General features: G+C 39.8%; 1 protein-coding gene across 9 annotated transcripts in view; it reads left to right on the forward strand.

Moving 5' to 3' along the window:
- Cdk14 (cyclin dependent kinase 14) overlaps positions 1-13,013 on the forward strand; it is a 537,826-nt gene that overhangs the window by 247,139 nt on the left and 277,674 nt on the right. For all 9 annotated transcript variants that reach the window (XM_060374042.1, XM_060374035.1, XM_060374040.1 and 6 more), the window contains one exon: positions 285-379. In XM_060374042.1, coding sequence (XP_060230025.1) covers positions 285-379 — 95 coding nt within the window. The remainder of the gene's footprint in view (positions 1-284; positions 380-13,013) is intronic.

Here is a 13,013-nt window from a genome sequence, read left to right on the forward strand (position 1 = left end):
ATCTTGATGGTTTTCATTTTGAAAGAACTGAAACCACACCAAGCATGTACTCTGAACTCCGTGGAACCTATCCAGACACTACTAACAACTGGCAGTTGAAGTGGTTGGGAGAGTTTTATCTAACTGAAAATCTTGTTCCTCCACCCTTTATTCTGAGTTGTTATTGGCTTAGAACATGGGGAGACAGATGTCATCCCTCTGACAGTGACCCAGCTTAGATAATGAAACATGCTAGTTGTTGGAAGCTAACGATGAACTGTTTCTCTGTCCACTTTATTTTACAGCGTCTCTGTTGAAAGGATTAAAGCATGCCAACATCGTTCTGCTTCATGACATCATCCACACGAAGGAAACACTGACCCTCGTCTTTGAATATGTGGTAAGTGAAATAAGAGCTCAGGCTGGTTAAACATGAATAAAACATTTACAGTGACATCTAGTTGATTTTTAAGTTGCTAAGCTGAAATGAGTTGTTTTTCTGAGTACATGTGACATAATTTTCTATAAAATAATGGCTCTGTGTAAGATCTTTGAGTTTGCATTTTGTTAGCCATATGATTTATTTATGGCCTGTTTGTTACTAGTATGCTTACGTTGTGATTCGAAGCCCTATCAACAAGGATGATTGCTATCAAAAGAATTCAGAGAAAACGCAAATGTTTTCCTTGGCATTTTTAAAACTTGGTTTCACAAAAGCATCCTTAGCCAGATGTGTGTGTGTGTGTGTGTGTGTGTGTGTGTGTGTGTGTGTGTTGGTGATAGTGGTGAGCAACAGGGGGCAGGGTGTGTGTCCTGATACTTACAATTTAGGTTTCAAAGTTTTCCTCCTCGCTTATTTCAGCTTTTGACCAAAGCTTCCCATTTGTATAGTATACCATGTAACAATCTTCTTGTGTTGAGGGTGTCATTGCTGGAAGACCTGAACTTCCACTGGTAATTAATCTTTCTTCATTTCCCTCAGTAAAACATATGGTGTTTGTGTAGCGACGTCTCGGCATTTAGCTGTGGAATCATGAAACGTAACCATGATAATTAGCATCCTGGTTTTCACAGATGGATCTGAGAACATGTAATTTATAAGACACAAATGACATCGGTGCAGATTTTTTTTTTTTAGAAAGAAGAATAGCTACCGGCATTCTGACAGTGTTAAGGTTCCATTTTTACAATTACCACACTAGCTTTCTTTTATTTATTTAAATAATTCCCATTTTTCTTTAAAAGTATGAAAGAATGAATATTTGAAGCACTTTTATCTTGCTAATGTCTGCCTCTGTTTATCATTTGAAAATTGTTGTCTCATGAAGAAGCCATTCATCTTGTCTATTTACATATAAATGATAGATACATTTGAATAATATGGTAATGCAGCTACAAGGACAGCTAGCGCTAGCAAGTTGCATATATTACATGCTACCAAGAATGGATGCAGATTCACACATCAATGCCAATATAATTTCTTTTGTTTCCTCCATGATTTGGAGTCAATTGTGCATTGAGCTGAGTGAGACTTGGAACTATCCATTCATGTTTTCTAGTGTGTCTGATTTGCATATTTTCATGAAATCTAGATATTTGTATGTACACTCACTATCTTCCACAATGCTTTACAGAAAGGGTGTTTAAGAATGTACTTATTTTTTTCTTAAACTGAGTAAAGCAGAAGAAAAAACCACAATGTTTGGGATACCTACATTAACAGGACCTATCAGAGAAGCTAACAACTATAGTATGAAAATATCTTCAAATCCTAAAAGAAAAAATGCAATCTACTCATAAAGCAAAAAACAATGTGGTTGTGAAACTGAATGCCATTTGATGATTTTCTGTTCTATGGAGTTGGCAGGAAAAGGGATGGCAATCCACTGCCTTTGTAGTATTTGCTGATTAAGACTGATAATCATTTTTCTTTGTGCGAGTGAACATTTCCCTGGTCTCTATGCTAGTGGACCTATATGTTGAAGGTCTTCTTAATCAGCCAGAGAATAGGCACCCACAGCATTCTACGTGAGGAGCATCATCATGGTCTTTGATTGCCCTGACTCCTCTTCATTTTTCCTTTTACCTTTATGTTCTTTGCTTCCCTTCGTTTCTTGCCTTCTTTTCATCGGTCTCTGCATCTCCGTATGTTCTCTCTGCTGAAGCCCTTGGTGCTACACCCTCTGTTTGCTAGTTACACGGTTTTCTAGGAAACCTCTGAAGTCAGAGTTTCAAGGATTTTGCCAGTTTCTGTAGAAAGGTGTGGACCCCTTTGCCTGATTGTATGTCAGTTACTCAGGATAAAGATCATTTCTCTGAAGATTGTCTAGAGGCTTTTAGGCAATGCTACTCAGATTCTTACTCTTCATAATTATGTTACTCCTGCCTTAAGAATGAGGATTCTTCCCTACTCCAGTACATTGCTCTCAACATACCTAGCAAAGACATACATTTCTTGCATGTCTCATATCACTAGAAAGTCACAGTAAGTCTATAGCCTGAAATGCCTTGGGGAACAGGTTGACTATGACGGTGGGGTGTAAGGTAGGATGCCAGAGGGTGATGTAGACTTGGGATGATGAGAGAAGGAGGAAGGCAGGGATGTGAAGGGGTTTTGGAGAGAAAGATGACCACAACACTGAAAAACAGCAAGTCTGGTTTGTTGATGGCACTGGGCGGAGGTTCAGGAGTCACATGTTTGGTTTTTTGGTGTGCGTGTGTTTGAAACAAGGCCTTGTATTGAAACTAGGCCGGTCTTGGACATGAGGTCCTCCTCTTTCAGTTTCCTAAGTCTTATGATTACAGGTATGTACTGCTGTACTGAGCTCATTATTATTTTTGATGCTTTCCTGCACTGTTGAATAAAGCTATGATTTGTTTCACTTTGAACATAGACACCTAAGATAGGTTGGGTGTCTTTTCAGGACCGTCTTGCTCTGTATTCTGATTGGAACATACTTCCTGTTCATTTTTGTGGTTGCACTTATGTATAGCCACTGGTCAGAACTGGAGGAGACTTGTTTTCTATATTACACACAGTTCCCTAGTGTGTAGTTAACACATGGTGTGTGTGTGTGCAAACTTATATACACTTATCTATCTATGCACATATAAACATGTGGGTGTGTTATATAGAATGCTCTGAAATCAATCTCAGACACTGCAATCTAAACTTCTCCAAGCTTTATAATTATATTTCCATATTTTAAAGTTAATAATAGGGAACCTACTTCCTAAGTATTATTGATTTTGTTGCTCCACGTCACTAATTGTACTTCTCGGTGGGCCTGGTGGCGCATGTCTACATCCCCAGACACTCAGGAGACTGATGCAGGAGAATCACAAATATAAGGCCTGCCTGGGCTTGAGAGCAAATTAAAGACCAACTTGGTCAAATTAGCAAGATCCTGTCTCCGAAGGGAATGGTGTGGAGAAATAACGTCCCGTGACAGGGACTGTGGTCCTTCCTCTTCTGTTCCTGTGATGGCATCCAGTAACCAAAAGCAGCTTATGGAAGGGGTGAGTCCATCCTGGGGTGAGGCAAGACAATTTTTGCTTTCATGTTAGAATTACATTTTTCAGTTGGAGAGGCCAGAGCCAGAAAGCTCAGCGCTCAGATCTTGAGCTGAGAGCACAGAGCTGAAGGAAAATTGGAGTTGCAGTGAGGCGGTGGAGTCCCAAAGCCTGTCATCACTGAAGTGCTTTCTCCATCAAGGACACAGTTCTCTATAACCTCCCTCGTCAGTGGCACAACGGCATCCTGTCTGTCGTCTAGACCACCAAAGTTCATTCCTAGGTTGTAAAAGACCTTGGAGTCAATTTCTACCACCACCATAATACCCTAAGAAAACAAGTAAAAACTGTTTTGAAAGAATATAAGTTAAGCAATGTAGAGAAAAAAAAATCAATATATCATGCTCATTAAAATCCTAGACGTAAAAGGGGAAAAAAAACAGTTTGACAACTTTTTAGACACTGTTGTATCTTTGCTTTCACATTAGAATTACATTTTTAGTAGCTTTCTGAGGTATATATAAGCCTCACTATGCAAAGGTTTCCTGTTTGTTTATTTGTTTGTTTGTTTATTTATGATTTATGTATAAAATGTTCTGTATGCATGTACAGCTGAATGCCAGAAGAGGGCACTTAGATCTCATTATAAATGGTTATGAGCCACTATGTGGTAGCTGGGAATTGAACTCGGGACCTCTGGAAGAAAGGCCAGTGCTCTTAACCCCTGAGCCATCTCTCTAGCCCAAAGTTTCTTATTGATGACAATGCTCATGCAGTGTAATGTATTTCTACCCTTTTCTTCAACAGAGAACTCTAGTCCTAGCTCCTCTATATTATTCCCAAAAATGACATTTTAGTTTTCTTAAAGCCTTCTGAGGGCCAGAATACTGAAATAAGGGATGAAATTTTAGTGACATGCGGGGGGAAAAAACTCAAGGAAATGACTTTGGAGGTAATTAGCACAGCAATTTAGTGAATCATGGAACTTTGTTGATCCTCTTAAGGACCATGAAAAGTTTGTGAAGCATTCTGAAACTGGGCTTCTTCCCCACATTCCCAGTGTGTGGATATAATGATCTGGAAGCTTCAAAGCTGGGAGTTGTAGGCCGTGGGATCCCCAGGTGGCTCCTGTCTCAGTGGCAGGACACTCGGGCCTCTGAGAAGCATGCTGCCCATGCTGCCCTCAGATGAGAGATGTAAAGGGACACCTCTGACCGGGGAACAGCTCAGCAGGCTTGAAAAGAAAGCCTCTTCTGCAATATTCTAAGATACTGGTGTAGCTGTCTGCATCTCACCCATCGGTTTAAGACTTGAAAGAGAAGGATGATAACACTTAGAAACATTGGCTACGGGATACATTTAGTTGTGACAATGCTAACAAAAATGTTCTCCCACTTAAACATAAAGCTTAAGCAATTAGTTTTACACTCCTTTGTTTTTGCCAAAGACAAATGAGTACACTAGCACCGTGTTTAACAGTGTGATGAAAAATGTAAGACATATTCCTTAAGTGGAAATAAGAATATCAATAGTAAACATGATTATATAAATATATTTTGCCATTAATTACATATATATTGTCTTTTGCTTTAAATTGCAAGAGAGTGATAAATCTGGAATATTATTTTTCATTGCACATTTAGTAATAATGTACAAAAATAAGTAAAATCTAGGCATGGTGGCACATACCTCAAACTCCAGCACTCACAAAGCAGAGGCAGGCGGGGATCTATCAGTTCCAAGTCACATAATCTACACAGAGAGTTCCAGAACAGCTAAAGCTACTTAGTGAGACCCTGACAAAAATAAGCTAACTAACTAACTAATTCACAAAAAGGAATGAAGTTGCCAGACATGGACAAATTTTCAATTTTTATAAGATATGTATATTTTACATATATGTACTACGTTAACTAAAGTTATCAATAGACTATTTTGCATGTGCAGTTGGTTAGGAGACCCAATATTACATAAATCATTTTTGCCACCAAAACTATGAATAAATATAACCAAAGAGTGACAAGGATGTAGGAGATGGCTGTGCCTGTTACCTTTGTTGCCTTGATTGTGGTGATGTTAACATGACTATGTACAGGTGTGCTCAGCCCTCAAAATGTGTATGTGGATTATATGCAAATGTTAATATATGAATTACTGCTCAAAAAAGCTTCCAATGAAAGAAGGAAAATACAGAACAAATCTGATACTTGAACAGTTTGGGCCACTTCAGACAATGGCGTGGCTCTAGATACATGGTTGTGTCTGAGGGATTAAAGAATCTCTCTGTTCAAAATGAACACACCAGTTAGAGTTCCCTATTGCAAAGCAGAAACTCTACCTGGCTGATTTAATCAGGATCGTTTTGTAGGGGGGATTGTGGCTGACAGCCCTGCTGATCAGACCTTAAGAACAAGCAGGGCAAGAATCATGCGTGACCTGAACACCAGCTGCCATCAGAAGTGTAATAAAAAAAAAAACAGGCATCGCCTCTCAGTGGCTTGTATGGCTTCCCTGGGTTAATAGATGTCAGTGTTTGCTAATGTCAAAACATCAAAATAGCCTCTGCAGCCTCATTGCTTCTTTGGGTTGTTCTCATCTAGTGACGAGCCAGAATTACTTCTGTTTAGTCTGTTTAGTTGGCGGAAATGTGCTCACACGTCATGTTTGGCTACACAGGACCCCAAGTAGTGTGTGTCCAGTGTTTTGTAATGGCAGACAAGTCTTATTCCTTATCAAGAGCCACAGAACAGGCTGGGCTTAGTGGTGCAGGCTTTTAAATTTAGCCATCAGGAGACATAGACCCAGAGATCTCCATGAATTCTAGGCAGTCAGCACTTCATAGCAAAAGTCTATCTCAAAAAATTAATTAGTGAATTAATTAACAAGTTAGTTAATTTTGAAAACACAGCAGCAGCAGATTTCCCAGCACTTAATGTGTTCCCATGTAGAGGATGCTTTTCTTGTTAACCAGAACCATCCCATAAGCCGTCACTGGACTACCTTTTATTACCCAGTCACAACTAAGGATGTGAGGTGAACTGCAGGTGACATACTCACTGATAACCTGTTCATGATCTTTGAGAAATCACCTAAATTGTATATAGGCAAGTGTAAATCTAATTTTTAAAAGGTGACTTAAAAATAAATCCCTACATCGGTAGATATACAGGATGGTGCAGACTGTTGGTGGAATTTAAAACCATACTTCAACATTAAGTTTTGATAATCTTCATTCTCGTTAAAGAAGAAAAGGTGCTCTTATTTGCTTGTCCCGGGATTTGATTGATTGTCCCAACAACTCTAATGAGTTCTTAACAAGCAGAGTGGCCGTGAAGTTGCCTTGGGAGATTGCTGTGCCTTTCTCTCTATTTCTGCTTCAACAGCTTTCCCCAAACCTATCGACCAATGAACTGACATGTTCAAGGAGAAAAGTCAATTGGGAAGGGGAGCACCAGAGGGTATTGTCATTGGCCTCATTCTCCTCGTATTTGTGTTAGTGATTCTGATAAAGAAGGGGCAGTGATGTGCTTGGCCAGCCCGTGTCTGTCATAGGTAGGGCCCATAATTAACAATTAGAGTGATGTAATCAAGTGTCAGAAAACAGTTCAGATGAAATCACAAGTCCAGCCTGCAAGGTAAATCCTGTGTCAAACAGTTGCACTTGACTATTTTCTAAAAGGCAGTTTAGCTAAATATAGAAAAAGGCAGCTCAAGCATGTTAACTTACAGATGATTCGTGTAAAACAAGATGGTTGATTTCTCTGCTCCTTTGCGAGCTGGCAGATGTAACAGCAGACAATAGCCAGTGCAGGTTATGTGTGTGTTGACAGGAACTGGAGCAAAGCAGTTCTGGCTAATAAGATGACAAGGCGGCAGCAGTAAGAGATGAGAAGCCATGCAGGGAGGAGAGGGGAAGCGGTGCCCATGCTCTCGAAAGGATGTGGAAGCCAAGCATGAGACTCGGGAGGCTGGCCTCGTCCTCATATTGGGAAGAATATCCCAGTGCTGTGTTACTAGTAAATTAAACTTGGCTTCTTAGAGCGTCGAGGACGCTAAATGTGTTCATTCAACAGGATGAGCAGAGCCACTTCTGACAGTTAGTGGAGAGCCTTCCTAACCTGTGCAGTAATGCATTGCACTAAAATATGTTAATTTAGGTGTTTAAGTACATGTAAGTCGTGATCCATAATGGAGCCTTGGAGTAGGCATGAGCTCCCTCCCCATTTTGCTGATATACATACATATATATGTATACATGTATATATATATATGTACATGTATATATCTATATCTATACATATATATGTATATCAGGTTCACATATCATTCTGAGAGACGAGAACCTGCTACTTTACTTTCTTGATGGCATAAAAAATTAGCCATCTTTTCTTTAGGCTTCCTAAGAATTGTCATTAGTTCTACAAAGAAAATAAATTAATTTTCAGACCTAAAAAAGAAAGGAAGACCAGGTTCGTTCAAGTACCTCCTGCTTTTTACAGTAGTTCTAGTCTGTTGTTTTTTGAGTCTGTGTAATGCTGGACAAGTCCTGTTTCCCATCAATATCCACAAAACAGGCTGGTGGCAGTGTTAATTCAGGCATGTCCAAGTTAGACAACAAAGGACCAGGTTTCACTACTGTTATATAAACTTGTCTCATTTGGCACAATTTTTTTTTTTTTTTTTTTGCAAACAAACTAAACTTGTTATGGTCATTCATTTGATCATTAGTTGATTTATTTATCCTGTAGCATAAATGCACTACCTTGACAGATCCTTCTCTGTTGAGTCTAGAGATACAAATATGCAGCCCTTACCGCGGCATGATTCTACACACTTCTGATCACAGCACTTTGGAGGATGATATAAAAGGATTATGGGGTTAAGGCCAGTCTGGACTGCATAGCAAGATCCTCTAAACAAACAACAACAACAACAAAACCACACCCCAAATAAACAAGATGTGTGTGAGTGTACATGTGTGTCTGTCTTTCTGTCTTTAGTAAGTTCTTTGAACTGTTGCTAGGTGATATAGCTCTACAAGCCGTTTGAGTTTAAATCACAACCACACTTACATGTGTAGTGGGATTATGGCTTTCTTGCAACTTGGTGAAAACTGTTGAAATCCTGTCTTGGACTCAAAGACATCTCTTTTAAAAGAAATGTAAAGGATGCTTTTATTTTATATATGGGGAACTAGTTATGCTAGTGATTACGTATTCCGAGGGGGAGAGTTGTCATTCAGAGACGAGTACCAAATGTGGAAGACCAGATGGAGGCATTGTTGCTGGCTGACTGCGCAGGCAGTGTGAGATACGAGGGTTCTGAGCCGTGAGGAGAAATGGAAGAAATGAAAAGGAATCAGGCTGGCTTCCAATCAGTGCTCTTTTATGGGCTCTCTGTTTCCTCTAATTGGTAAAAACAGAGTCAATTAACTTCTATTCTCTCCTTTTCCCTGATGACTCTTCTCATCTCATAAGGCATTATCGTTTCTTTCAGTCGTTTCCAGCAGTTTGTTCACTGTGTTGCTGGATGTTGGGATTGTAGTGTCTTTTTTTTTTTTTTTTTTTTTTTTTTTAATGAGCTGTGTTACACTTACACTCTCCACTGTGGTGTCATTTCATTCGGTTGCTGTCCATATGACATGCCCTAGTCATAACTCAGGTTTTGAATCGCATGCCTTAAGACGGAAGTGAGTCTGATCTTTAACTTGCTGTAGATGAATGCCTGGGTATCCACAGCACTTATGTGTATATCGTACTGTTCTTCAGACCATTTTGTTTGAATTCACTCTGCCTCTGTGGATTTGTTTTGTTTTCATTTTAATTTCTCAGTTTATTTGATCATTTTATCATTGAAAAAACACAAACATTTAGTAGTTGTGAAAGCACAGGGTAGATGAGCAATAATAAAAAAGAGGGTTTCTTAGGGAAAAAAGGAAGACAGTTTTAATTTTCTTTTCCTCGCCAGAAATGCTATTATAGTTCTTAAGGAAATAACAATCTTGCAAGACTGTGCATGTTAGTAGGGGTGAGGAGAAGGAATATGACATATTAAATAGAACAAAACAATCAAACTGGCGAGTGTAAAGGAATTTACAAAGCTTTACTTATAGATGCCAAATTTATTTGATGAAGGTGCCCAAGATGAGGATGAAGATAATCAACAATTCCAATTACCTTTGAATTAAGTTTGACTAGGTTGGTAAGTGATTGAGGAAAGCACCATTAACAAATTCTAAGTGGGAATGTGCCCACTGCTCTATAGCAGACAAACTGGTGTGGAGATAACATCCCACAAATTTTTAGGGTAACTTGACAAATTTGTGTCGTTTTAGTATCTACTTCTTTCATCTTGTTTACTGTGCATGCTTCTGCATGTATGCATGGGATTGTGCACACTCATGCTGTGTGTGCGAATGTGCATGTGTCTGTGGGTATGCATGTGTGCGCCTATGCTCTCTTGTGCGTATTTGTGCATGCGTGCACATGTGTGTGTTCGTGCATTTGTGTCTTCATATGCCTGTGCGTGTATGTATGCATGTATTGGTATGTGTGTGTATTTGTATGTGCCTATGTGTGTGTGTGTGTGTGTGTTTGTGTGTTGATGTAGAATCTCCTGTAGCAAAGGTTGTTCTTGGACTCCTGATCCTTCTCCCTCCACCAAGTGCTGAGATTACAGTTGTGTATCACAATGTCTAAGTTTTCTTTTTTCAAAGTTGTTATTTCTTAGCCAGGTGAGGTGGCACACGCCGGTAATCCCAGCACTGGGGAAGGCAGGTGGATCTCTGTGAGTTTGAGGACAGCCTGGTCTACGAAGCGAGTCCCTCAGAGCCAAGGCTACACAGAGAAGCCCTGTCTTAGAAAGAGAGATGGGGGGGCTGATGTTTCCTTTATTTGATGAATATTTAGCTCAGCTCTCTCAGCATTGTAAATGAGCGTGTGTTCATTGCTGTGGTTAAGGTGTGTACTCGCCACTCGATATCAATCATGTATTTGAGGATAATGTCATTGTCACACTAGCATGGAGATCATAGCCCTTCAGTTTTAGGGTATTTAGGAAAACAGACGTCTTTTCCTTAAAATTTCTACATTAAAAACAGAACAAAACAAAACCCCCAAAAACCTGATTCTGTGTTTTTCTAAATGTACAATAAAACTTCTTTTTACTGTCTCAAATATTTTTTTTGAAAAGTTTCATTATAGGTATTCGTTTTATGTGTGTGAGAATGTATATGTACTGTGTGCATAGTGGCCACAGAGGTTAAAAGAGGGTTTTGGACTCCCTGAACCTGGAGTTATGGATGGTTTCGAACTACTGTGTATGGTGCCGGGATTTGAACCAGGGTCCTCTGCAAGAGCAACACATGCATTTCACAGTGGAGCCATCTCTCCAGCCCCCTTTTATTGTTTCTTATTATTTATTATTCCTCTTTGGCATCAGCCATTGCTTTCTCCTTAGTGACAAAGTGTAATTTATATAATATGTATAGTTTTGTCCTTTGTTTTATCTTTTGCTTTTATTTTGTTCACTTAAAAGTAGACCGGGCTCCTCCCAGCCTCTCATCCTCTCATCCTCAGTAGCACGGTTACGATTTTGATGATATCAAGGTTCAGCATCCATGGTACGTTTCATTATTTCATTGTCCTTGAGGCAGATAGGATCCTAGGATTGCATTTCGCTCTCTGTTCACACTGGCTCCCCTGGAGATAATTATCTCCTCCTTAGTTTAGGACCCCTCAGAGCACAGAGCCTATTTTCCTGACACGCCCTCCTTCTTGCTTGGTCTGGAAACTAACCTCTTCCCCCTCCGGTAGTTTGTGTTTATTTGGGGAACATAACTTTTGGTACTGTCTTGGGAGAAAGCTTGGGGAGGTGACTTTATTCGTAGTTCAGTACTCATGCTTGATTGACATCTCAGCTGGGTGTGATGATTTTGGTTGGGAATAATTAGAACTTGAGCAGGGCGCTTCATGTTTGTCTTATTGCCATTACTTCCATTTAATGACTTATCTTCATCTCGAATGTTCTGAAGATTTACGTGGAAGTGAAGAAGACACCACAGTGCGGCTGTAACTTCACTGGGTCCATCTTTTCATAGTGTACATTTTGTGTGTGTCCATGTGAGTGTGCGTGTGCATGTATGTGTATGTGCATGTGTGTGCTCACATTCATGCAAGTGTTCATGTACCATGCCATGGCACATACATATGGAGATCAAAGGACTTTGGAGAATTGTTTCTTTTTTCCTTTTACCTCAAACTCAGGTTGTCAGACTTGGGTGACAAGCACCTTTGACCCACCAAGACATATCACTGGCCCAGCTTTTAGTATGTTTTTGTACTACTGTGGCTGTGTGGAAACATAATCCACTCAGCAAACTCACCCTTTTAAGTATTCAATTCACCCGATTATTCCAATGTCTCTACTGTTTGCCCTTTTGAATGATGATTAAGCATCTTCCCCGTATCCATTTCAGTGGTTTTTAAAACACTCTCAGTCCTAGACTTATTACCACTGTTCAGTGCCTTCTACGTAAGCCCAGCATGCCTTCGCAGTCATGAAATCACCACTGTACCACTGTGCCTAGTAACACTCACCCACTTTATAGCTCTTGACATTTACCTGAGCATTTCATGCAAATGGAGGCATGCTAATGTGCAACCTTCTGTGACTGGTTTCTTTCACATGTGTAATATTCAACCATCCTGTAGCGTATATCAGTACTTAATTCTTTTATGAAGCTGAGTAGTATTCCATGGTACAGATTAAATCACATTTTTTAATCCAATCATCCATTGATAAACATTTTTTCCACCTTTTCTCTCCATTGTGAATGATGGTGGAATGACCATTTATGTTACTGGCTGCCTTCTAAATGCCTGTTTTCATTCTTTTGGGTCAAATTGATGAAGTACTTTATAACTTATCTTTCACTTTATGAGAGGCTCTTTTTTAATTTTAATTTTTATTAATTATAGTTTATTCACTTTGTATCCCCCTTGTAGCTCTCTCCCTCCTCCCCTCCCAATCCTACCTTCCCTCCTTCTTCTCCATCGATGCCCCTCCCCAAGTCCACTGACGGGGTGGTCCTCCTCCCCATCCTTCTGATCCTAGTCTATCAGGTCTCATCAGGAGTGGCTGCATTGTCTTTCTCTGTTGCCTGGTAAGGCTGCTCCCCCTCAGGGGGAGGTGATGAAAGAGCAGGCCAATCAGTTTATGTCAGAGACAGTCCCTGTTCCCATTACTATGGAACCCATTTGGACACTGAACTGTCATCAGCTACATCTGTGCAGGAGTTCTAGGTGAGGTATCCCAGAAGCAGAAAGAAACACAATGTATATACTCACAAGTAGATATTAGATATATAATATAGGATAATCATACTAAAATCTGTACACCTAAAGAAACTAAGCAAAAAGGACGACTCTGGATAAGATGCGCAATCCTCATTCAGAAAGGCAAAGGGGATGAAAGAGGGAGAAAAAGAGGGGATTCAGAAGAGGGAGAAAATAGGGAACAGG

The sequence above is a fragment of the Meriones unguiculatus genome, chromosome 21 (genome assembly GCF_030254825.1).
Source record: "Meriones unguiculatus strain TT.TT164.6M chromosome 21, Bangor_MerUng_6.1, whole genome shotgun sequence".
Lineage (NCBI taxonomy): Eukaryota > Metazoa > Chordata > Mammalia > Rodentia > Muridae > Meriones > Meriones unguiculatus.